General features: G+C 50.1%; 1 protein-coding gene across 2 annotated transcripts in view; it reads left to right on the top strand.

Annotated features, from left to right (window-relative positions):
- The window catches only part of CGN (cingulin), a 61,473-nt gene extending 48,041 nt beyond the window's left edge, over positions 1–13,432 (top strand). For both annotated transcript variants that reach the window (XM_074938438.1, XM_074938437.1), the window contains exons 17-21: positions 576–659; positions 5,868–5,986; positions 8,400–8,508; positions 12,069–12,232; positions 13,008–13,432. In XM_074938438.1, coding sequence (XP_074794539.1) covers positions 576–659; positions 5,868–5,986; positions 8,400–8,508; positions 12,069–12,232; positions 13,008–13,149 — 618 coding nt within the window. In that variant the 3' untranslated portion in view covers positions 13,150–13,432. The remainder of the gene's footprint in view (positions 1–575; positions 660–5,867; positions 5,987–8,399; positions 8,509–12,068; positions 12,233–13,007) is intronic.
- Positions 13,433–26,635: the final 13,203 nt, after the last annotated feature.

Genomic DNA, 26,635 nt, shown 5'->3' with positions numbered 1-26,635 from the left:
CAAAGGAGCCCTGGCCCTGGCGGAGGCCCCCTGGCTGTTCTGCAGAGAACTGGAATCTTAGTACAGTCACTTTCAGCTCCCACGGAACCCACATTAATGTAATGGAACCACAGTGCCCGCTACTTGTCATGTTTTATGGGCCAGCCACTCCAGACTGCCACTGGTGTGACTCCGTTGATCATGAGGGACGTGGGCTGAACTGAGAATTCGGCCCTGGCGCCTTTGATTTCCCCAAAAATGCCAATTGTGCCTAGCTTCTGTTGGCTTTGGGAACGTACAGCCCCCCTTGAAATGCAGTGCTGCCTCTAATCCTTACAGCCCTCCGCAGGAAAGGCAGGCTACAGGTGGGGAAACTGAGGCACACCGTGGGGAAGGGACTCGGGATGTGTGTAATAGCCAAGATTTAGAACTCGGGGGTTCCTGAACTGCCCCGCCAGTCCTCTGACTGGCTGTATCCATGAATGACCTCAGGAATCTTAGCCGTCTGCCAGGGAGAGAACTGCCACTGGCTGAGAGAAGACACACCATTCTGACCAGAAATAACCCCTAAACAAAACCTACCTTCCTTCCTCCAGATTGACCAGCTGCGTGCAGAGCTGCTGCAGGAGCGCTCCAGCCGGCAGGACCTGGAGTGCGACAAGATCTCCCTGGAGAGGCAGGTAAGGCTGTGACCGGATGTGGGATTTGGACACCTCTTTCAATGCTGGCAGCCGGTGCTGCTTGGGATGTGCTGCTGCACGGCTCTGCCTCTCCTGGAGCTAGGCCTGCTGTCTGCTTGGGTAGCTGATGGCTGCTCTTGTGGTTTCTTGCAAATGCCGAGACGTCAAGGGGTTGCAAGTCTGCCCCCTCCCGCAAGTGACAACGCTAGAAAATGCATTTAAACCAGCTTGCTCTTGTGACTTGGTTGATCATCTTGCTCTGATCCTGGAAAAGCTTCCTCACCTAGAGATCTATCTGGCGGTGGAAGGGTCCCCAAAGGAGAGGGGTGGAAGCCTCCTTTGCTTCGGAGTTTTAAAACTAGGCTGGAGAGAATGCTGCAGACTGTGTCCCGCAGGGAGCGATCCTGCCCCAGGTCACCTGGAGCAATAGGTCTGCCCCGTTGCTACTGCCCACAATGTGATGGTCTTAGCTCATCACCAGCATACTTTGTCTATGCAAGACCGACTCTACTGGTCCCGCTTGTTTTTCTTTATCAACAAAAGTCTCCCAACCCCTTCTAGGCTATTTCACAGTCTCCCATGCCACCCCAACCCCATCCCATAAAGCTGTCACCTCTCGTTAGCACCCTCAAAACCTGCCTCTGCAGTGACACCTCCTGTCTGGTGCTGTCAGGCCAGGATACCTGCTGAACTCTGCTTGTTCTGTTGTTTGATCCTCACGTTGCATCCATTTCATCCACCTGGGGGAAGCAGCGACTCTGAGAAAGATCTAGGAGTCGTGGTGGGTGACCGGCTGAGTGTGAACTCCTGGTGTGATGCTGTCGCCAAAGGGCTAATGCAATCCTGGGAGGCATAAATGGGGGAATCTCAGGTAGGAGTCGGGAGGTTATTTTACCTCTGTACTGGGCACTGATGCAACTCCTGCTGGAATCCTGTGTCCAGTTCTGGCACCCACAGTTCAAGGAGAATGCTGATAAATTGCAGAGGGGTCAGAGAAGAGCCACATGAACGATTAAAGGATTAGAAAACCTGCCTGAGAGTGATAGACTCAAAGAGCACAAACTAGGTAACTTAACAAAGAGGTTAAGGGGTGGCTAGATTAAAACACCCACATGGGGAACAAATATTTAATAATGGGCTCTTCAGTCTAGTAGAGAAAGGTCTAAGACGATCTAATGGCTGGACGTTGAAGCTAGACAAGTTCAGACTGGAAATAAGGTGTAAATTTTTAACAGGTGGATAACTAACCACTGGAACAGTTTACCAAGGGTCATGGTGGATCCTCCATCACTGACAACTTTTTGAATCAAGATTGGATGTTTTTCTAAAAGCTCTGCTCTGGGAATTATTTGGGGGCAGTTCTTTGGGTCATACAGAAGGTCAGACTAAGTGATCACACTGGTCCCTTCTGGCCTTGCAATCTGTGACCTGTTGTGTCATTCTCGATATCTCAGTCTCAAGCTCTCTGCAGAAGGGATGGTCTGTCTGTCTTCCTCGTCTGCCCAGCGTCTAACACAAAAAGGAACCCCGGTCAAGGATCAGGGGCCATGTTACCATAATAGAAACAATAAATATATGCTGTGGTCCCAGCCTGTCTATGCAAAGAAGAGTCTGTATCCCTATCCTCTCTTCCCCCTCTCTCATCTGCATCCCAAAGTATGACTGTATGATCTCTATGCTAGATGCGACACAGTCCCTGCTCCAGTGGGCCCTGTTTGGTGTCTCTGGGGGCTACTGGAATATGAGCAGAAAAACGCTGCGAATGGCTGAAGTGTTTAACCTCCTTTCCAAGCAGGGACAGTTGGAGATGCTCAGGATTTCTTCTGGCAGCATCGTTGCGCCTCCTGCCAGCGGCTCTGCGATCCCTCCTGTGGCATTCCAAAGGCGGCTAGGATAATAAGGGGTGTCTCCTCTCCTAATCTTCACTCTTAATTTTCAGTTTATTGCACACACCCAGCTCGGGGGGGGGGCCCCAGGCGTGTTGCACCTTGTGTAGGGAGCTCTTAATAGACATGATTTTCTAATCCCCTGGAACTCCCATAAACCTCTCCCCGCCTGCAGGGGAGTGAGGCTAGCTGTGTGCCCTGGGAGGCTGAGAACCTTGGGCTTGGCCTAATTCTTAAAGGGGAAGCTGTAGCTCACGAAAGCTTATGCTCAAATAAATTTGTTAGTCTCTAAGGTGCCACAAGTCCTCCTTTTCTTTTTGTGGATACAGACTAACACGGCTGCTATTCTGAAACTTAAAGGGGAAGAGGAATTTATAGGTGAAATGCAGGGACTGTCGGCGAAAGGAGGGTGGGGAGTCCTAGATAGCAAAGCAGAGGGGCAGATCTCTGAGACAGCCAAAGCACTAAACTATCTGCCTGCCCAGCCTAGGAGACTCGCTCCCAGCTGCAGCGTAATACAGTGCCCCAAACGGCCTTCAGTGGAAGCAAACTCTGCAGCAATCCATGGAGGTGTTGTACGAGCCTATGCCACAAGGGACTGCCGGAGAGCAGCTGTGTAACTCTCTGCCCTGCCTTACCTCTGAGAATAACTGTCCGCTGTGTTCTGTCCAGCACTGTGACCCTCCCAAGGCCCCTGCCTCCCCCACGGCTGTGAGCCAGGGCATCTCATTAGTGCTGCCTAGAACCCTGCAACAGAGCTCAAGCGTTAAGCTGTTGGGGTTTGTTCTTAACCTGGTTGCAAGGGTGCAGCGAGCTCTTGTTGCAGGTTGTCGTGCAGTCAATATTCTCAGGTCTCCTGGCTCCTTTGTAGATATGGAGATGCGGCCTCTATGGGCAGGCTGATGCCCTTTGCCTTTCCAGGAGAAGGGAGGCCCTGAGCTATTGGCGTCCAAGAGGCAGCTCTCTCCTGCCGTCCCAGAATGCTGACCTCGCTGCCAGGAGCCGTTCCTGAAGGCAGGGAGAGGGAGGGCTTGGGGTGGGAGGCTTTGTCACCTGCCATCTACAAGAAACTCTTGGGGTTTGAGTTCAGAGACTGGGACCTGGCTAGGCACAGTGCTGGAGTGGAGGCTGAGGTGCCGGTGGCTTCGTCTCTCTCCTGGATACTGAGGCTGCCGGAGCTAAAGCTGCACCTAGGGCAGCTCTAACATGCACCTTAGCTGCAACGGGGCCCCATGTAGCAACATCGACTAGCCAGAGGGCAGAGTTCTTTGCCCTCGCCCCTTCCTTCCTTAGACACGCTTAGGGGGGATGTGGCACAGAGCATCTCCACCAGTCTTATGCCGGGGCAATCGGCAGTGGGGCTGGGCAGAAACACAGACCTGAGGCCTGCCGTCGGACGTCACTGGTGTGGTGCTCTGCCCTGTTCAATGTTGATAACAGTCGGCTGCGTGCGTGTGTTCCCTCTGTGTGCTGCCCTGGCTCTGCAGACCGCTGACACAGCAGACCCCGAGAGAATCCCCAATGACCACGGATGCCAATAAGGTACCAAGGCACCCGGCCAGGTTTATTGTCAAATGAAGCACAGGAATGGTTCCCCGCAGACGCTACAGGACATAGTACGAATATGAGCCCCAAACAATGGACCAGCTAGTCCGTGGTGGGACACTCCACTGCCCCCTAGGCCAGACAAAGACAGCCCCTCAGGGGTGCACTCTGATACACGGGTACAAACAAGTTACACATCACTCCTGACGCATTGAGGTGCAACCCTTCTACGTAGCAAGGTACAACCCCTCTACGCAGTAAGGTGCCGCCTCTCACCTTGTTCATGTTGGTTCGAACAAAACAACTCTATCCATCATAGTATTCTTTTGCCCTTGTCTTTAGGATGAGTCAACCTGCTCCTTGTTATCTGTGCGGAATGTGCAAGTATCGGAGTGTTCCGGTACCGTCCTAGCATATGTTTATCTCTCTAGCGTCTAGTGCCTTGTAGGTTTGTGTATTTTTGCAACATCAGCCCTTTCCTTGCCAGCTTCTGTGATCCGGGCCTGCCTCCGGCTCGCAGCTTAACTTTGCTTTATGTAAGCAAAGTCTTGACCATTACTTTAGTTCAGGCCTTAGGCCTCATACAGGGCCTCTGATATAAGGGTTTATGTTTCAGGGCTTCATCTTACTACAAGGCCCACATCTTCAGGGTCTATCTGCAGACCCGAACTGACTCATGGTTCAAATCCATTTGGAGCCCCAGAACTCATTGACCCGTGCTTTAGAGGAACCAGGCGACTTAAGATGAAATTGCGCCGATGCCTCCTAGACAGCTTTCCCTGCCGCGATGCACCTTAATTCATAGATGGGCTCTTAATTCCAAAGTTTCTTAAAAAACGTGGTGGTAAACTGCAGCCTGGACTGCTGTGAACATGCAGCAGCTGCCTGCCCGGACTTGTGTTGCCAAATGCTCTGCTACACAAGCGTGTGCTGGCTCAAAAAAGCAAATCCTTCAAGCTGTTCTTGTTCTCTGCATGTAATTAACAAGGACAAAACAACACTCAGCTTGAGCTGCTGACTTCAGGTAGTGCAAAAAGTCACAAAGTTCCCTGCAGTGCATCAAGCTCATTCTTCAAAAGTTTTCAGCCTTATTTCTCCCTCCTGGACGTTGCCAGTTACCGAGGCGTGTTTAATATTGGCGTTGTCTCTGCTGTCGCTTCGTGTGGAGCAGGCTAGAGGAGCTGTGATGGCTCTTAGGGAAGGAGGTGAAGCTGGCAAATTTAGCTCTTTGGGCTGAGGAAGCTATTAAATACACTGGTCATTAATATCTGAGTTCTGCACTGGATTGTGTCCCCGCCAGGAGAGCTTTGGCTTGCTGCTAAACCTGTATCCGTACAGGACTGTGGGCAGGTAAACTCCATTTTGTGGGGGAGGTGTGCGGTTTTTCCTGCTGATCGTGATGGAGCATTGGTAGGCACGGCCTAAATGGAGATGTAAGCTATTCCCTAGCCTGTGATCCCCAACCAGCATGTTCTGACAGCATTGGCTTTGCAGAGCGGGAGAACTGTCTTCACCTGTTTTTAGCGCTTGGATTCCACATGCAGTTTTAAACTACGCTCACTTGGCAACATTTTTAATGCAGGAAAAATGATTGCCATTATATAACCCTACGCATTAAGCTTCCTATTTGTAAAAGGGATTTCGCAGAGCTTGACTCACTGCCGAGGTTGACATAACGCTCCGTTCCTTCTCTGTTTGTTTATAAGGCCAACTTTCTCACTCTGCTGCTGGCTGTTGGTTTCTTGGGTGACTAATCAGGTGTAATTTCTCCCATCAGAACAAAGACCTGAAAAGCCGACTGGCCAGCTTGGAAGGCTTGCAGAAACCGAGCGCCAGTTTGTCTCAGCTGGAGTCGCGGATCCAGGAACTGCAGGATAAGCTGCAGGCAGAAGAGAGGTAAAAGATGTGGAAACAGTAATTGGACCTGGCCCCATCTGGCAGAAGAGCACAAAGCACTCAATGCTAAGCCCTTGTCTAAACACAGGTTATATCGCTCTAACAGTATAGGGAGCTACAACCCTTCCCTTCACACCCCCCAGAGCGGATGCAGTTCGACCAGTATAGCTATTCCTCTGTGGAAAGGAGAATAAGCTATACTGGTATAACTGTGTCCACACTAGGGGTTGCACCAGTATAACCATATCAGTAAAAATTCACACCTGAACTGACAACCAGCCTTGGTTTACACTGGAAAGTTTTACCAGTATAAGTGTCTCGGCCCCTCTGCACAGAGATGGAGGGAATCGCCACCCCCAGTTTATAGATAGGGAAACTGAGGCATGCAACAGGCATGTGACTCCTCCAATGTCTGTAGCAGAGCTGGTAATGGAGTATAGGAATGCTTACCCACCCCCACCCCCACCCCCATGCACTAACCAGAAGCTCAAGGGTCTTTGCACAGGACTGCAGTTTCAGGGGAGTGCATGGGTTCTAGCCCCATCTGTTCCCTGATCTTGCTTTGCAGCCTCAGGAAGGGGTTTCATTTGGTAGTACTGGTGCTGCTCCATGGGACTTCACGTCCAGAATCCTCTCCATCCTAAGTCCCATTTCTCTCACTCACGCCCCTTTTCAAAATGGACCTCGGCCTGATCTGCCTCCCAGGCAGGTCCCGAGGCTTAATTTCATAGTAACCGCTTTCAGGAGAGGTCAGAGGTTGCGTAAGTGTCAACAACATTCCCATGCAAAGTGGGGCGAGAATGTGCGGTTAACCCTTTAACTGGCACATGCGAGTTCAGCAGCAGTCTGGTACCAAGCGTAGCAGCCTGGAACTGACTCCCGATCAGTGCGGGTGTGGAGGAGGCTGTCTGCCATATCGAATCAGAAGCCTTTCTCCTAGCTGGCAGGAGAGGGCCAGTACCTCACTTACCTGTGCTTCTGGCTGAGTTTGAACTACCCTAGTGGCACGAGGCAGAATAACAGCTGTGTGGACAGCCCCTGCTATAGGGCTCTCCACAGCGAGAGCAGCTGTTGCCAGGTTTAAAAAAATGGTGAAAAGAAAACCATCTGTGCGGTGGGTCACACTCAGTTAATACCAATTTTTAAACTGATTTTAGCTAAACCGCTTCAACCCCCATGTGGATGCCCTGGTTTCAGTTTGAGCGTTCCCCAATGTGAACGTTTTTTATTTAAAATGTAAATACATTGAAATCCGAGTGTCCCTTTGATACTGATTTAACAGAATTTGGTTTAAAATAACCCCCGAAATGCACGTCTCTCACGTAGACAAGTCTCTAAAGACTGCCTCGGGGGGGAAAAGGGGGTGTGTCCCTATCTCAGACTAGTTTCAGAGTAACAGCCGTGTTAGTCTGTATTCGCAAAAAGAAAAGGAGTACTTGTGGCACCTTAGAGACTAACCAATTTATTTGAGCATGAGCTTTCGTGAGCTACAGCTCACTTCATCGGATGCATACTTTCCACAGTGTGCATCCGATGAAGTGAGCTGTAGCTCACGAAAGCTTATGCTCAAATAAATTGGTTAGTCTCTAAGGTGCCACAAGTACTCCTTTTCTTTTTATCTCACACTAGAGTTTTAAAAACAGGCATTCCTAATTGGTGTAACTCACATGGCTGAATCGGCTCATTGTTTGCTGCCTAGTGTTATGCAGTGGAAAAATACATCATCAAGAGGGTGTGGCACTGATCGTTGCTGTATAAAAGGGGACTGAGACACTCAGCCATCCACAGGCAACTCTTCTCCAGCTCAGGTTGGCATTGTCAGAGCCACCCCTCTTGGACGCTGACCTGTGTGCACAATAGGCTTGACGTAGTGCTTGGCATTGAGTAATAACCTTGTTGGTGGCGTCTGGGGGAAGCGTGCCCAGCGCTATCTGCCTTGGGGCTGTCCCTGTGTTGTAGATAAACAGGGTGTCTGCTTCCAGGCCTGTCAACCTGACACCTTGCACCAGAACTAAATCCTCGTGCACCCTTGTAATTTTTCTTGAGCCAAATCTAATTTTTGCAGGTAGGTCGTCCCAGGTCATTGTAGGCGCAAGTCATGCTGCCCTCAAAGGGCAGAGGGAAGGGGTGGCCTAGTAGTTAGGGTGCTGCACTCGGACTCAGAGGTTCTGGGTTCAAATCTCAGCTCTGTCTCTGACTGCTTGTGTGAGCTGCAGCTAGGCGCTTTATTTCTCTGGGTCTCAGTTTCCCTGTTCAGACTGTGAGCTCTCTGGGGCACGGGCTGTCTGTGCAGCACCCAGCACCAGAGCGGGCCCCAGTCTCAATAGGGGCTTCTGGGGGCCACCATAAGGTAAACCGATCCTGTGCGTGTCTGAGCGGAGCAGCGGCTGAGCTGTGCCCAATGTGCTTTCAGGGAAAAGAACGTCCTGGTGTCCTCAAACCGCAAACTGGAAAGGAAAGTGAAGGAGCTGACGATCCAGATCGACGACGAAAGGCAGCATGTGAATGACCAGAAGGACCAGGTGTGTAGATGACATTATGTTGTCTTCCCCCCACCCCCGACCACCCCACACACTCTGACTCTTGGAGCTGCCCTGGGGCATCACTCTCGTCCCTCCATTCTTGTCTTCCAATTTTTATTTGTTTAAATGGCTTCCACAGCCTCTGGCACCTGCTTGGCAGACAAATAGGGAAATCTCAGCCAAGTTGGCTCTGTGCAGCCGGAGAGGTGTAGGGGGGGTGTGTGTGTGTGTGTGTGTGTGTGTGTGTGTGTGAGACCCTTTACACTACTGATCCCAGCTCAGCTGCTGGATAGCACAGACCCTAGAACATCAGCTCTGTGTGTGTGTTTGTGTGTGTACATGCATGTGTGTTTGCATATGCGTGTTTGTACATGCGCTTTCAGACAGTGATTTGGCTCCAATTCGGGGCTGATCTCTCCTACTGGCCAATCCAATCTGGGTACCAATGGAAACCATGGACCAGACCCACGGATCTGATCTCGGCTCATCTCCCACACATCTCCTCTCTGTTCCTTTATGCAGCATCTTTCTCCTCTTGGTGCAAGAGCCATCCCCCTTTCCAGCTGCAGCCACCCCATTCTCTCTGCCTCATCAAGACCCTCCCGCCCCCCATCCTGATTACAGCCTAATATTTCGGTGTCTCCCCGTCTCATGTCCTTTTAGGGCGTGGGGGGGCAGGGTTTTGGGTGAAGACCCCATGCAGAATAGTCCTGTAGAAGCATTTTAAGAATCCGCTTCAGCTTCCTGGTCTCTGTTGCCGCTCCGTCTTGCCTAATTACGGCTGGTCTGCCATCATATCTCCCAAGCCTGCTCTTCGTTTTCGGTTCTCTGCTCCCCCCTTTGGCCTACTTGAGCTGCTCTCTTGGTGTTGGGGGCAGATCCTTTGGGTTCTACTGACCGTGCCTCCCCGTGGTTCGCTGAGAACAAAACATGAGGGAACAAAAACACCCCTCTTGTTGCCTAACTAAACTGAGCAACTAGCCAAGATCTGCCTGCATACAGCATGTCTTGGGTGGCGTTCCCAGAGCCAGAAGCTTCCACACATCATACGCTGGTAGGACAGTAGTTTGCATCTTCTCCACCCGGATTCCTTGTGGAGAAAGTCCTAATCACGCCTGGTTTCCTCAAGCTGTGGCTGATGCATGTGGCACAGTGGAGTGTGGATGGATCTATAGGAGTGTAAGGAGATAGGATAGCATCTGTCCATGGTGCAGAGGGAGCCTGCCCAGGTACAGTAGCTTAGAAGACTGTACGAATTCTGATCGGTATCTGAGCATCTTTATTTCTCCTCCCCTCCCCCCCCAAACCTTACTTAAACAAAAAAATCTTCCCTCCTGTCCTGGATGCTTCTTAATCCTCTAGAAGTCTCTCTTCCCTGCAGAGCTCGCCTGGGCTCTTAGCCAGGTGTGGACCCTGGTCCCCCTCCCACAAAACCCTCTCACCCAAGTTTGGTGCTTCAGAATCATAGAAGATTAGAGCTTGAAGAGACCTCAGGAGGTCATTTAGTCCAACCCCCTGCTCAAAGCAGGACCAACACCAACTAAATCACCCCAGGCAGGGCTTTGTCAAGCCGGGCCTTAAAAACCTCTAAGGATGGAGATTCCACCACCACGCTAGGTAACCCATTCCAGTGCTTCACCACCCTCCTAGTGAAAAAGTCTTTCCTAATATCCAACCTAGATCTTCCCCACTGCAACTTGAGACCATTGCTCCTTGTTCTGTCATCTGTCACCACTGAGAACAGCCGAGCTCCATCCTCTTTGGAACCCCCTTTCAGGTAGTTGAAGGCTGCTATCAAATCCCCCCTCACTCTTCTCTTCTGCAGACTGAATAAGCCCAGTTCCCTCAGCCTCTCCTCATAAGTCATCTGCCCCAGGCCCCTAATCTTTTTCATTGCCCCCACTGGACTTTGTCCAATTTGTCCACATCCCTTCTGTAGTGGGGGGCCCAAAACTGGATGCTGTACTCCAGATGTGGCCTCACCAGTGCCAAATAGAGGGGAATAATCACTTCCCTGGATCTGCTGGCAATGCTTCTACTATATGCAGCCCAATATGCCATTGGCCTTCTTGGCAACAAGACTGACTCATATCCAGCTTCTCATCCACCGTAATCCCTGGTCCTTTTCTCAGGAAATGCTGCTTAGCCAGTTGGTCCCCACCCTGTAGCAATGCATGGGATTCTTCCATCCTAAGTTCAGGACTCTGCACTTGTTGTTGTTGAACCTCATCAGATTTCTTTTAGCCCAATCCTCCAATTTGTGTAGGTCACTCTGGACTCTATCCCTACCCTCCAGCTTATCTACCTCTCCCCCCAGCTTAGTGTCATTCGCAAACTTGCTGAGGGTGCAATCCATCCCATCATCCAGATCATTAATGAAGATGTTGAACAAAACCCGCCTCAGGACAGACCCCTGGGGCACTCCACTTGATGTCTAGCTGCCAACTAGACATCGAGCCATTGATCAACTACTCGCTGAGCCTGACAATCGACCTTTATAGTCCAGTCATCCAATCCATACTTTTTTGACTTGATGGTAAGAATACTGTGGGAGACCATATCAAAAGCTTTGCTAAAGTAAAGATATATCACGTCCGCTGTTTTTCCTCATAGCCGCACAGCCAGTTATCTCATCATAGAAGGCAATCAGGTTGGTCAGGCATGGCTTGCCCTTGGTGAATCCATGTTGACTGTTCCTGATCACCTTCCTCTCCTCCAAATGCTTCAAAATGGATTCCTTGAAGACCTGCTCCATGATTTTTCCAGTCTGCTTTTCTGAAGTCCAGGGTCTGTATTCTGCTGCTCTCCTTTCATCCTTTTGTCAGGATCCTGAACTTGACCATCTCGTGGTCACTGCTGCCCTGGTTGCCACCCACTTCTACTTCCCCTACCAATCTTTCCTGTTTGTGAGCAGCAGGTCAAGAGGAAGACGGACCCTAGTTGGTTCCTCCAGCACTTGCACCAGGAAGTTGTCCCCAACACTCTCCAGAAACTTCTTGGATTGTCTGTGCATTGCTGTATTGCTCTCCCAGCAGATGTCAGGGTGATCATGCTGGCCTGGGTGCGGGTGAGGGCTCAGGTTCCACTTCGAAATGAGGATGCAGGCTGTACGCCTGATAGTGCTGACAGTCCTCCACTGCCTTCCCACAATTCCCCCCACATCCTCCCCTATGCCCAGAAGGCTAGACAAGTTCTCCCACAATTCACTGGGAAAGAATCTAGAGCAGCTCTGCTCGCTGCAGAGCTAAGAACTGTGGGATGTGCCCCTGCGAGTCCTAATGTGTCTAGGCTCTTATCCCGCTCGCAGCCTCCAGAGGGGGCTGAGCATGGCTGGTTCCCGGCTTGCTCTGGCCTCCTTCAGCACCAGGACACTGCTGTGGCTGTGAATGGCTCTTGCTGCTAGCAGAGGCCCGGAGCGTCCTGGGGCAGGAGGAGAGGGGTAGAGGTGGGGGTGAGGTCCCTCCGGCACTGCCTGGGTGTCCGGGTCTAGGTGGCATCCTCCCAGTGCCACAAGCCAACATGCCCCTCCCCTTACACCCCCGTTGCTCTGCCCCGCGCAGCTAAGCCTACGCGTCAAGGCGCTCAAGCGCCAGATGGACGAGGCCGAGGAGGAGATCGAGCGCCTGGAAAGCGCCAGGAAGAAAGCGCAGCGGGAGCTGGAGGAGCAGCACGAACTCAACGAGCAGCTGCAGAATCGCGTCAAGGCCCTGGAGAAGGAGGCCTGGTAGGCAGTGGGTGTGGTGGGTGGTCAGGTGTGTCCCAACTGTGTGCTGCAGAATCCCCTCCTTAGCCTGGTTTCCTAGGGGTCCCCACAGGTAAGGGGCTCCTGGAGCAATACGCATCCCAACTTAGCTCTTCTCCGTACCAGTCTCCCTATGCGGCTGGCTGAAGCCCTAGCTCATCTCCCAGCAGAAATGTGACAATAGAAAACTCCCCCTTGAGGAATAATCGCAGGCTGCCTGTCCCCTGCCCTCCTTCCAGCCCTGTAGCTAGGCATAGCTCTGCGCTGGGCGCGCCGAGGAAGATCTGCTCTCGGAGAGCAGGAATCTGGTCTAAGCGACCTCCCTGAAGTAGAGCGGCAGTGTGCCCATAATCTAAGCCATGCTCCAGTGCCCTAGCGAGGGTCGTTCACACTGAGCCTGCGGCCAAGGGAAGTCCGTAGCACGGTGGGCGGGGATAGTCAAACAATCCTGCCCCGGTCCCGCTGAGAGTCAAGCGAAGGCTGGGCACTGACCTGCCCCAGCTCCACGGAAGTCTCAGCCCAGCAGGCTTGGAACAGTTCCTGTCCGGAATTTCATTGATCTTTTCATCTCATTGCTGCCCTCTAACAGTGTTTGGGGTGCAGGGTGTCCGATCAGGGCTGTGGGCAGATGGGAGCTCCTGGTTTAGAGCAGGGATCTCCCCGTTGCTCTAGGCCCTAGTGGGAATCAGCCAGCCGGGGCCAGAGTGCAGGGCCAGGTAACTGCAGCCATTCATTGGCTCGTCCTCTTCCCACCCAGGCGCAAGGCCACCCGCTCGGCTGCAGAGGCCTCCCTGGACGACGACCGCCTGAGCTCGGATGAGGAGTTTGACAGCGCCTACGGCCCGTCCTCCATCGCCTCGCTGCTGACGGAGGGGAACCTGCAGACCAGCTCGTGCTAGCAGCTAGCGCGGGTCGTTAACTGGATCCTGGGGTGCGCCCTTTTCCCCACAGTCAGAACTACTTCGGGCTCCTTGAGAGGCAGGTGCAGGGCGTCATTCCACGGGGGAGCGTCCCCTATCCACTGACGTTCCAGTCCCTTTAGGAGGAAAATCAACACCCTGGAGGCCAGCGATCCTTGGATTGGAGTCGGCTGACACATGCGTCCTTTCCAAAAAGCAGCTAACTGGAGAGGAGCCAGGAGCAGAAGAACTGAGAACAATGTGCAGGAAGGTTTTCTGCTTAAATTGGGAGGGAGGGTGGGGAACAATTGGGTGTTAAGATCCCCAGAAAATTCTATTTAATCTGTTTTTCTCTGTGATTCTCAGGGCACTGCTTAAATTCCAGATGTTTCGTACCTTAACCAAATGTTTGTCTGTATACTGGGGGTGGGGGGTGGAAACAGATGTGCAATAAGGCAAGATGATATTCTGTGGCTCATAAACAAGAGGTGAACCTGTCTCTTCAGGCACCGTGGGAGTTCACTTTTCTCTGCCAGAAGGGAAAGTGTGGTAGGTTACCGTCAGCAACCAGAGTCTGAGGAGACGGTCCGGGTGTGTGGGAAAGCTGGGTTCTGCTCTGAGAGTCTCTTTAATGTCTATAGACACCCTCATGGAGTCCTGGGGCTAAAATCCAGCGGCTGCTTTTTCCAGGACTTTTGCAGCTTTCATTTCCTCACGCCCTGTTAAAGAGAAATTCCTGGCCAGCCCATCAATCCGTGGGGCCTACGTACTGCTCTTCCCTTCTCTTCATTCTTTGTGAGCACGTGGCTGTGCTGAAGGATGGCTCTGACTTCGTAATGACAGAGGATGGGGAGTGGGAGCCTCAGGCTTGCGAAACTCTGTGGGGCTAGTGTGCTTGGCAAGGGACTCTGCTGGCACATTTTTGGCCCTTTCTGTTGGCCCTGCTCTGGGGGAGGAGGCCAAGGATGGGGATGTAGGTCAGGAAAAGTTTGAGATCGCCCAGGTTGACTGGGACCCCAAGGGTTCATGGCCTGTGCGAGAGGAACTGGTGGGTCTCGGTCCAGTCCCCAGCTGTCAGTGACATTACACTAATCCCCGTCGCAGCTGGCCCATGGAGGAAGAAGTAAAACAGGTTTTGGAACAGCTGAGGCTTTTATCTGACATGATAGCATTTTGTTGTTGAAACTAATGAGCATGAGAGCTTGCCTCCACCTGTCGGAGCCAAGCGATCAATCACGAAATGAGGCATGACCCTGGGGGTCCATCCAGGGCAGGGCTGCCTGGCCATCCTGTCCACATTCTGCTGTCCTGTATAAAGGGACATCCAGCCTCCAGGGCTGTCTCCAATGCAGTTAATAACAAACACCTGGGGTCTGCCTGCTGGGGCCCCTCCTATCTTGCACCTCTCCAGCAGTTTCTCGCGTCTGTTTTTTGGCAATAAACCAGCCAGGGAAAGCAAACCTCTGCCTTTGGAAGCACATGTGCTGCGGATGTTAATGAAAAGCAGGGGCTGTACTGGCCTTGATGGGCTGAGCAGCCAAATTCTCTCACCTTCAAGCTCCTCTATGTCCCCAAACGCTGCTCCTGCTTCACTCACCCAGCTGCAGTTGTGATCAGTGGAGTGTGAGCTGGGCTGGGCTGTAATGCATCCAGCCTATTCAGAGAGGAAAGAACAATACTGGGCCAGCGCTGCTTGAGACCTATGTATCCTTGAAACGAACCTGCCTTTCAGCTCCCATTGAGCCTCGTTTTGTAGCTGAATTTGCACCTATTCCTAAAGTGCCGCTTTATAGATTGGGAACATGGGCGGGGAGGGGGAGAGGTTTCCACTAAGTGTGTGACCCCCCCCCCCACCCCCCTCCCCTGCTTCTGTTGCGTGTTGAGCTGCTAACACCTCAGTCTCCGTCTGTTACCTTTTTAAACTTCACCAGCTCAGGGGTTTCAGAGCAATCTGAAAGTCAGGCCTTGACCATCATGCCTTAATGGGGAGTGTCCAGTGGGAGAAACTTAGTCCAGTGAATTTCTGCTTGGAAGCGGACTTGGGGGTAGAACATTTAAACATGCCTATGTTTTAAAATAACCCGATTTAACATGCACGTGCCCCCTGCCCGAGGCAGCAAGAGACAGGAGCAGGGGTGGGGAGGTGACAAATACACCCTGATGCTCGGTCTGAGCTCAAGGGCTAACAAAAATCCCCAATGCCCAAATATAGCCATTGCCTCGTCTTGCATGATTTCAGCTTCCACTAGTGTTCACGCCCTTCTGCTCCCAACAGGGGCCTTGCTTGCTTGCTCTGCCTTGCTTGGCATGCTGCCCTAGAGCAGGTCTCCGTAGCCACGCGGATGAGACGATGCTTTGGATGCTTGTTTTTTGTCCTGATGCTTGGTTCGAACGTCTGCAGCTATGGGCCCGGCAGTTCGCAAAACGCCATGGGAACAGCAAGTTCTCGGAGTTCTCATCTGCTCCATGGCAGCATGCTGGTCACGCAGCCCAGAGAGCCACTCTGAGGCTTGCTTGGACCATTTAAATAGCTGCCCCTAATTGGGACCTCCCAAAGCTGCTGATCTAGATGTAAAAGGTGTTTGGCTCTAGCGTTTCCAGGCTAACATCCCCCCCGTAAACAAACACACTCAGTAGATAAATTCTGCAAGATGCATCTCAGGTCATCGACAAGCCAGTGCTGTCACCTTCTCCTGGGATGCAGTGGTTCAGAGACACCTTTGCAATCTCTCAACCTACCCCAACCAGCTCCAGCTCTCCACCATGAGGCTTTGGGGAGGAATCTGCTCAGGGAGCCAAGTTTTTTCTTGTTTAGAGGCTGCTGCCACTGAGGAAGAGCAGGTGAATCAAGGCTTGACTTACGAATCAAGGCTACATCATCTGCTGGCGTGAAGGGGAGTAGCTCCATTGCCGTGGATGGAAGACCGTGGATCTGCACCAGCTGAGCATCCAACCCCAGCTTTCAAACAGCTGGATTTTCAGCTGATCTTGGTGGGTTGGGTCTCTCTCTCTCTCTCTGGATTTTGATTGGGACTCTTCACACTGGGCACTTAATAATTGAAACAAAGATTCCTTGTTAAAACACCCACAGATGGGTGGGGGGAATCTTCCCCCCCCCACACACACACACAGCCTACCCCCTAAAAAGCCCTAGATGGGTGTAGCTGTATCATGACGACAGCCTGAACCTGTGATGCTCTGTGACTGTAGGAATGTGCCCATTGCAAAGGAGCTGGAGCGAAGGTTTCACTAACCAGGTTGCCATCCGCACCTTTTGAGGGCTGTCCTGTTTCACTCTCCATCTGCAGGGCCTGTGTGGGTTTCGTTGCAGGCAGCCCCCGCCTTCTGCGCCTGGCTTTGCTTCTTCTCCAAACCCGCCTGATCCGGAGGGGGCTGCAGAGAGGGAACTAGCCAAGAGCATTTCTCCAGAGCTGGCCAGCCTCTGGATCCCAGGGCGGTCTCCCTAGACAGCAGATGCCTCATCGGGGCTCTATTGATGGATGCAGAGACCCACCCCTTGCACTGTTACGGGCAAGCTGCTCAGTGGAGCAGCTGCTTCAAAAGGGAGGTTGTAGGGGTAGAATGAGGAGATGGAATTTAACGTTCCCTTCCCCCACCAGCCCTCAAAGTAATGGGACGTGAGACTCTCGAGAAACAGCCATTGATGAGCTGGGTGGCTCATGGAGCAAGAAGATGGTCCTCCCAGCAGAGTTTTGGGGTTTTTTTTTTTTTTTTTTTTTTTTTTTGAGATCTAACATACCTCCCACTTCAGGAGCCTGATGGGAGCCAGCCCTGCTTCAGAGCTGCTAAGGGACCCACGGACGTTCATTACAGACCCTAGCAGCAGGCGTGGGTGTGGCTGGTTGGAGTGAGTGACAATAGTCTGGGACCTGCTCAGTGCTGGAATTTCCCCCCTCCCTCTGCTGTAAATGCAGAACAACCGCCTGGAAGTCAGTGACGCTTCTCCCAGGGCAGCCCTGGGAGAACGGGCCCATTGATACTCTGCCGCAGCGAGAGCCAAGGAGCCGCAGAATTGTGTGGTCCGGATTGTCACCCCGCAATGTGCATGGGTATCCCCGCAGCAGCTGGGGCACCGTCTCCCCCTCTTCTGCCTGGTCAGTGAGGACTGAGCGAGGCTGGGCCTTGCCTTCCGGCTGGTTCTGTGGCTCTATACACCAAGAGGATATTTCGCTGCCAAGCTGGACGCATTTTCTTGTGGGCCCCAGGCTTTGCCCTCCTGGCAGTTGAATCAGAGACACAAGCCGCCTGCATGTCCCCCCCAAGAAACGTGCAGGGATGAGCCTGGGTTACGGATGGTCTCCACAGGCCGTTCTGCAGAGGCTGGGCCAGAGAAAGGGAGGGAGGGAGAATCCTTGCTGAGATCTCCTGCGAGGATAACTTGCTTTTTTAAAATAAAACCCGATGTAAGAGGAATTTGAGACAAGGGAGGGGAAGGATTGATTCAAGTCCCATGCTAATAGCGTTCATTGCAGAGTGGCTTTCATGCCCCTGTGGATTCTGATTGCTTGTATAGCAGCATATGAGAGAGATGATCTGATTATTATGTAACTTTGTTTTCCTCTTGCATATGCCCTTCAACTTGTATTTTAAAATTAAAAGTTTATCCATGCTGAAGCTAATCTCACTGCAGTTTCCCCTGCATCTCGTATTATTTTGGGGGTTAGCAGCCCCAGTCATGGACCAAGACCGCAGGGCGCTAGGCGCTGTACAAACCCAGAACAAAAATACAGTCACTTCCCCAAAGAGCTGACAATCTTAAGTATCAAATGAGACAACAGGTGGACATGGACAAATGAGGGCACACAAGGACACAAATACCTTGCAGCGTCAACATTTAAAACAATTCTATTGTAACACTAGGACCCAGCATTTCAAAGTTTTGGCCCAAGCGTGGGGGCATGGGGCCATCATTTGAGCTCCCCGCCTCAGGTGCCAAAATGTTGTGGGCCGGCCCTGGCACACATTATTATTGAGGGTTATCAAGTGCTAATTAACTTAGTTGATCTGAATGGCTGGTGTTCACCGTGATGCAGTGGTGAGCTCAAGTCCGACCTGTCCTGGCCAGTTTATCCCTGGTGTAACAGTGCTCACTTTAAGGGACTTACAGCAGGGGCATGTCACTTACAGAGCTGAATTGGTCCCATAACTGGGGAAACAAACGTATCTGAACTGCAAAGAGGTAATGAACAAATTCCCTGCTGTTACATCCTATCAGTAACCAAACAGCCACCCTGAAAATAGCAGTTCTCTGCCCCTCTCCTTTCACTGGAGGAGGGTCTGTTTGCGTTGAGAGAGCACCTAGGAACACCAGGGATGAACCAGGACCCAGTAGGTGCTGTACTCCCACAGGAAAAGACCCTCCCAGTCCCAGAAACTTCCAGTCTCACTGTGTTCTGCACAATCTAATGATTCGCATTTCACAGCCGGGGATGCTGATGCAAGGTCTTCAGTGCAACGGTGCATTCCTGCTACTCCACTCCAGTGAGAGCAACCATCTTGCGAAACACCTCTGGAGCGAGGCAGAGTGACCGGCTTAGCAGCTGATGGGTCGTTGGGATCCGGTTACAGCGGGAGTTACCACCGTGTTACTAGCTTGAGCATCTACAGCACTGGACCTTCAACCCCTACCCCCTACAAGTAGGCTAGTTGAAGTTTAAAGTGCTGCTTAAATGGGGCTTGAGATTTTTGTGTGGGGCTAGGAGTTGGACTGGGGCAGTATTCGAGCTGTATCCTGAGCAAATGCAGAAGGTGAAGCAAAGCGTTTCTCTTCAGTTTATTACAGTAGCATGTAGGAATCCCAGTCAGGGCCCTGTGACGATGCACGGACAAAGACTTTCAATAAGCCAAACGTGGGGTGAGTGCCGCCAAATTCAGGAACATCCTTTCTGGATTATGCAAATCTTGAACTCCCTGTTTTTTACAGAACTTCAGTTTTACCAGATCACTCAGATCTTGGACACAGTAACACTTAAATTAAACTCTTCTGGGGAGAGTCAGAGAGATCAAACTGCACATAGCAGCTGTGAGTGACCTCTCTTAATACCCAACTGCAGTGATGAGAGTCAGATAAGAACTCCCATAGGGCAGAATCTCTAACTCCGGGTCTTGTGCTTTCACCCTATGTCTGTCCTTCCTCTGGCTAGCAAAGGAAGCTGCCTTCAGCTAGAAAATGGACTTTGTATGAAGACTAGTGGATCAGGGAAGAAAATGCCAAGTGTTTAATTCTTACACCCTACCTCCATTAAAGAGAGAGTTAACCCTACAGCCACGATGAAAAAGGTGTGGAAAATGGGTAAGGAAGGTTGTGTTGGATCAACCAGCATTTATTCCAAAGGGTGATGTGCTTTACCTGAGATAATCGCCCATGTTTCTTGGGAGCAAATATTGCCATCCGTTTCACTGTGTGCAGAAACGTCCATTTCTCTTCCCTTTGGAAAAATCCCCCACTCCTGAGAAAACAATTGTTGAATCCCATAGGCAGTGGGACAGCAAGGGAGGGTCAACACAAAGGTTGATGTCATGAGGGAAATTGCAGCTGTTTCTCCATTGGCTCATTGCTGCTACCGACCTTTTTGCTAATTGCAGAACAAACCCTGTTTACTTTTCCACAGGTGCGAGTGCTGCTTTGTTGTTTTTTAAATTGCCACGGGCCTTTTATAGCAGTCAAGGTATAGCACAACCCATCCTCTGAATGCCCAAACTCTGTTGTGTTGGGTGGAGATGGTGCAGAGAATAAAGTGAACTGTCAAGCCATAAGTCCCCTGTTATGATAATTGGGCCTACAAATTTACCTTATCTGTAAGATCAATTGGCAAAAGTATATGAAAGTTCATCAGCTGTTACAAGAACCTCTAACAACAGATGGCGATGGAAAAGAGGTCAAGTTGTTTTTCATACTAAATGTAATAAACAGGTGCAAGAGAATTAGTGCAGGCAAAAAACCAGCCCTGCTGATGTACTTCAACGAGTAGGTTGAAATCGTGCTTGGTAAAAACAGAAGACTTGGGACTGGAAATTAATGAACCAGAATTAGTGTGTCGGATATTAGGCCTAATGGGTGGACAAAATCGTGAGGGGATGGGCTGTTTCACACACTGGGTGCTTAAAGGAAAGACAGAAGTTAACCGAGGTCGGCACGGCACGGCCCCCAGGGTTAACGGTTAAGGTCCAGTGAAGCCTAATGTTTACAGGTTAAACTTTGACATCCCTCGTGTGGGACGCAGGATGAGGGTGGTCAGCGCAAACTGCAATGTTGAATTGGTGGACGGAGATGGCTGAAAATGAGGCGCAAATAGCCAGTGCTCTGGGTTCAGTGGGAAACCCTTTTTTCATGTGGACGTGTATTTCCTCAAAGGGGCCTTCTGAAAGCTACCGCCCATCCTGGCTCTTGTGGTTGGTTTAATGGAGCTTCCTTGACAGCTCGTGGGGGCAACGGATGGGGGCTCAGGAACCCTGGATTCTATGTTCCTAGCTCTGCCACTGATTTGCCTTGTGACCCTTGGCACATCCCTTCTCCTCCCACCTTGTGTCTGGCTGGTCTATTTAGACTGTATGCTCTGCAGGGCCTGTCGCTCATTAGGTTTATGTGTAGCACCCAGCACAGTGGAGGGGGCTTCCAGCTGCTACAGTGATTCACATCACGCGTCAGGTCTATCTGAGCTGCAACCCACTCTCCTTCCCTTCATCAGATCCCTGTTCGCAGCATCGCCAGGTACGGGAGCAGCAGCAGGGGGTTAGCTGGGCCTTTACACATCGATTCCCAGTAAAGGGTCAGCATTGACTGGAACTAGGACCATAGGCGCCAACTTCTCGTGGCACCAGTGGGGTGCTCGACACCCCCCCCCCCCCGGCTCCTCCCCAACTCTGCCCCTGCCCCCATTCCAACCCCTTCCCCAAAGTCCCCGCCCCAACTCTGCCCCCTCCCTGCCCCTATTGGATCCCTTCCCCAAATCCTGCCCCAGCCCCACCTCTTCCCCGCCTCCTCCCCTAAGCGTGCCGAATTCCTGCTCCTCCCCGCTCCCTCCCACAGCGTCTTATGCTGCAAAACAGCTGTTTCACAGCGGCAAGCGCTGGGAGGAGGCGCCGGTGAGCTGGGGTGGGGCAGGCAGCTGCCGGTGGGAGCAGAGCACCCCACCAATTTTTCCCCATTGGTGCTCCAGCCCCGGAGCACCCACGGAGTCAGCACCTATGACTAGGACAGAGGTAGAGGACAGTGCAACTGCCGATAGCAGCAGCCCTACATTGGGTGCTTTGGAAAAGCTCCCGCCTAGCCGCGGATTTGCATAAGGCAGGTGCTTCCCCCTCCCTGAGCTGTTCTCGGTGTTTATCTCTAGTCATGGGATTTAATCAAACACACTCCACCTACAGCAGATCAGGCCCTGGCTCTCCTGGCTGAGAGCCATTCACCCCCTCACCGGCTCTGCATGAACAAGAGGGATGTGGTGCGGACCTTGGTTTTTAAAGTGCTGACTTGCAACTCCAGGCACCAGGGCTCAATGCCTGTCTCTGCCACAAGCTCCCCATGTGTCCCTGATCAAATCACTTGAATCTCTCCAGGCCCCTGCTCCCCAACTAGAAAATGAGGCTGCAGATCCTTCTTGTCTAATTGGATTGCAAGCTCTTCAGGGTAGGGACCGGCCCTTGCTCTGTGCATGCGCTGAACACAATATGAGTGGGCCTTAAGGTGCTACTATCCTGCAACTAATGGACTAGTGTAGAGGAAAGAAAACGAATGTGGGACGAGCAAAACTCAATAATAACGGGGGCTTTCAACTCTCCCCATATTGACTGGGTACGTGTCACCTCAGGATGGGATGCAGACATAAAGTTTCTTGACATCTTTAAATGACTGCTTCTTGGAGCATCTAGTCCTGGAACCCACACGAGGAGCGGCAATTCTTGATTTAGTCCTAAGTAGAGCACAGGATCTGGTCCAAGAGGTGAATATAGCGGGACCGCTTGGTAATAGCGACCATAGTATAATTAAATTTAACATCCCTGTGGCGGGGAAAACACCACAGCAGCCCAACACTGTAGCACTTAATTTCAGAAAGGCGGACTACACAAAAATGAGGAAGTTAGTTAAACAGAAATTAAAGGGTAGAGTGCCAAAAGAGAAATTCCTGCAAGCCGCATGGAAACTTTTTAAAGACCCCATAAGAGAGGCTCAACTTCAATATATACCCCAAATTAAAAATCATAGTAAGAGAACCAAAACAGTGCCACTGTGGCTAAACAACAAAGTAAAAGAAGCAGTGAGAGGCAAAAAGGTGTCCTTTAAAAAGTGGAAGTTAAATGCTAGGAAAATAGGAGCATAAACTCTGGCACATGAAGTGTAAAAATACAATTAGGAAGGCCAAAAAAGAATTTGGAGAGCGGCTAGCCAAAGACTCAAAAAGTAATAGTAAAAAAATTAAGTACATTAGAAGCAGAAAGCCTGCTAAACAACCAGAGGGGCTACTGCACAATCGAGATGCTCAAGGAGCATTCAAGGACGATAAGGCCATTGCGGAGAAACTAAATGAATTCTTTGCATCGGTCTTCATGGCTGAGGATGTGAGGGAGGTTCCTAAACCTGAGCCATTCTTTTTAGGTGACAAATCTGAGGAACTGTCCCAGATTGAGGGATCATTAGAGGAGGTTTTGGAACAAATTGATAAATTAAACAGTAAGGAGTTACCAGGACCAGATAGTATTCACCCAAGAGTTCTGAAGGAACTCAAATGTGAAAGTGCAGAACTACTAACTGTAGTCTGTAACCTATCATTTAAATCAGCTTCTGTACCAGATGACTGGAGAATAGCTAATGTGACACCAATTTTTATAATGGCAGATGAAATTCAATGTTGATAAATGCAAAGTAATGCACATTGGAAAACATAATCCCAACCATATAAAATGATGAGGTCTAAATTAGCTGTTACCACTCAAGAAAGAGATCTTGGAGTCCTTATGGATAGATCTCTGAAAACATCCTCTCAATGTGCAGCGGCAGTCAAAAAAGTGAACAGAATCTTGGGCATCATTAAGGAAGGGCTAGATAATAAGACAAAAAAATATCATGTTGCCTCTATATAAATCCATGGTACGCCCATATCTGGAATACTACATGCTGATGTGGTCGCCACATCTCAAAAAAGATATATTGGAATTGGAAAGGTTCAAAAAGGGGCAACAAAAATTATTAGGGGTATGGAACGGCTTCCGTGTGAGGAGAGATTAATAAGATTGGGACTTTTCATCTTGGAAAAGCAACGACTAAGGGGGGATATGATAGAGGTCTACAAAATCATGACTAGTGTGGAGAAAGTAAATAAGGAAGTGTTATTTACGCCTTCCCATAACACAAGAACTAGGAGTCACCAAATGAATTAATAGGTCGCAGATTTAAAGCAAAAGGAAGTATATTTCACACAACACCCAGTCAGTCTGTGGAACTCTTTGCCAGAGGATGTTGTGAAGGCCAAGACTGTAACAGGGTTCAAAAAAGAACTAGATAAATTCATGGAGGAGAGGTCCATCAATGGCGATTAGCCAGGATGGGCAAGGATGGTGTCCCTAGTCTCTGTTTGCCAGGAGCTGGGAATGGGCAACAGGGGATGGATCACTTGATGATTACCTGTTCTGTTCATTCCCTCTGGGGCACTGGCCACTGTTGGAAGACAGGGTACTGGGCTAGATGAACCTTTGATCTGACCCAGTATGGCTGTTCTTATGTGTTAACCATTGGAACAACTTAATGAGGGGGAGGGAGGGTAGTGGATTCTCCATCACTTCAAGTCTTTAAATCAAGAATGACTCAACCCGAAGTCTAGATTGCTGGATGAGATTCTCTGGCCTGAGTTATACAGGAGTTCAGACCTGACGGTCATCATGAGCCCCCTCTGGCCTTCAAATCCATGAAATTTCAGGCACTTGAGTTTGAAAATGTCGTCCCTGGCTCCCAGCCTTAGACAAAACTCTCTCTGTCTCTCTTTTGACCATCTGTATCATTAGTATGTATTTGTATTACCATAGCACATAGGGGCCCTAGTCATGGACCGAGACCCCGTTGTGTATATATAAACTTGTGGAATTGCTTCTGGTTTACAAATGCTTTCAAGTCACTGCTCTGCGTTGAGAAGGGTTGTTTCAAAGTGGGTATTTTTGTAGAACCTTTAAAAAAATATCCCTTAACTCATGCATAACAATTAGAGTTGGGAGTTGGTTGCAGCCAATCTTATATGGATAAGATACCATCTGGGTTTCAAACTGGAACAGGGTTGTAACTAGTTCCCCTGACACAGCTGCACTGGTAATGCAAGGCACAATCATTCTTACCACACCTAGTTGTTATCCATTGATCCTAGGAAGTAAATGTAAATGTAATTAGTGGGTTAATTTCAGCTCCATTAGAATGTGGGGCCAGAGGAACTATCCGCTCAATCAAAAAAAAAAAAAAAAAAAAAAAAAAAAAAAGCCATTAGGCCAAATGGTTTTCCAGGAAGGCGTTAGTTGCTTTAAAGATCTAAATGCTGCCATCATCTTTAAATGTCAAAGTGTAATCATCTACCAGTGCAAAAGCTCCTGGTTGAAATACAGTATTAAATGCAATGAACTCATCCTGCCTTCTATGCGAGAGTCTTTTACAAGCAGGGGCAGAATTACAATTTCCAGCTGTTGATTTACTCCAACTGATTTACAAGGCTATTTGCTATGCTGAAAAGCCTAGCCGCAGCAGGTAAGGTGTCTTTTTGCAATCTTGCTCAGCTGCTTTGCCGAGGCAGTGTGTGCGTGAGATTATTTATGACCTGGCCAATCCAGTAAAACTCTTTTTAATCATAACCTCAGCAGCAACTGGGTGGTGGGAAACATTGTGCATGTCTTCAAAGGAGACTGATTGCAGAAGCTGGCCCTATTTCTTTATGTGCAATGATAAACTGTAAGCGTTCTTACAACTACAATACCCACCTACTGAAGTGAAGAAACAAATTGACAGAGCCAGAAGAAAAGGAGGACTTGTGGCACCTTAGAGACTAACCAATTTATTTGAGCATAAGCTTTCGTGAGCTACAGCTCGCTTCAGTTACCTACTACAGGACAGGCCCAACAAAGACAATAACGGAAGGCCACTAGCCATCACCTTCAGCCCCCAACTAAAACCCCTCCAGCGCATCATCAAGGATCTACAACCTATCCTGAAGGACGACCCATCACTCTCACAGATCTTGGGAGACAGGCCAGTCCTTGCTTACAGACAGCCCCCCAACCCGAAGCAAATACTCACCAGCAACCACACACCACACAACAGAACCACTAACCCAGGAACCTGTCCTTGCAACAAAGCCCGTTGCCAACTGTGTCCATATATCTATTCAGGGGACACCATCACAGGGCCTAATCACATCAGCCACACTATCAGAGGCTCGTTCACCTGCACATCTACCAATGTGATATATGCCATCATGTGCCAGCAATGCCCCTCTGCCATGTACATCGGCCAAACCGGACAGTCTCTACGTAAAAGAATAATTGGACACAAATCAGACATCAAGAATTATAACATTCAAAAACCCGTCGGAGAACACTTCAATCTCTCTGGTCACTCGATTTCAGACTTAAAGGTCACAATATTAGAACCAAAAGACTTCAAAAACAGACTCCAAGGAGAGACTGCTGAATTGGAATTAATTTGCAAACTGGATACAATTAACTTAGGCTTGAATAGAGACTGGGAGTGGATGGGTCATTACACAAAGTAAAACTATTTCCCCATGTTTATTTCCCCCACCCCCCACTGCTCCTCGGACGTTCCTGTTAACTGCTGGAAATGGCCCACCTTGATTATCACTACAAAAGGTTTTCTCCCCTCCCGCTCTCCTGCTGGTAATAGCTCATCTTAAGTGATCACTCTCCTTACAGTGTGTATGATAACACCCATTTTTTCATGTTCTGTGTGTATATAAATCTCCCCACTGTATTTTCCACTGAATGCATCCGATGAAGTGAGCTGTAGCTCACAAAAGCTTATGCTCAAATAAATTGATTAGTCTCTAAGGTGCCACTAGTACTCCTTTTCTTTTTGTACTAGGTACTGTAGTCTATGGAGGTGGCTGTATGTAAACCCTTGCTCTAGCCTGGTGAAGAATCTAATAATAATCCCTAGTTTGTCTATAACACTTCCCCCCAGTAGGTCCTGAAGTACTTTAAAAGGAGGTTGGTTTCATTATCCCCATTTTACAGATGGGGAAACTGAGGCACAGGCAGATGAATTATCTAATCATTTACACTGCAAACTCTTTGGGGGCAGGGATTGTCTCTTACTAGGCATTTTTACAGCTCCTAGCACATTAGGGATTGAATAATAACAGAATCATAGATATCCTTAGTATGATTATCTATCTATCCTGAGACTAACCTGGGGGACTTCAAAGGGACCAGATATTCAGAGGTTGGGGGAGGGAAGGGAATTTCTCAGCAGTTCCTG

The sequence above is a fragment of the Natator depressus genome, chromosome 24, assembly GCF_965152275.1.
Source record: "Natator depressus isolate rNatDep1 chromosome 24, rNatDep2.hap1, whole genome shotgun sequence".
Classification (NCBI taxonomy): Eukaryota; Metazoa; Chordata; order Testudines; family Cheloniidae; genus Natator; species Natator depressus.
This window is presented reverse-complemented; position numbering and strand designations above follow the sequence as displayed.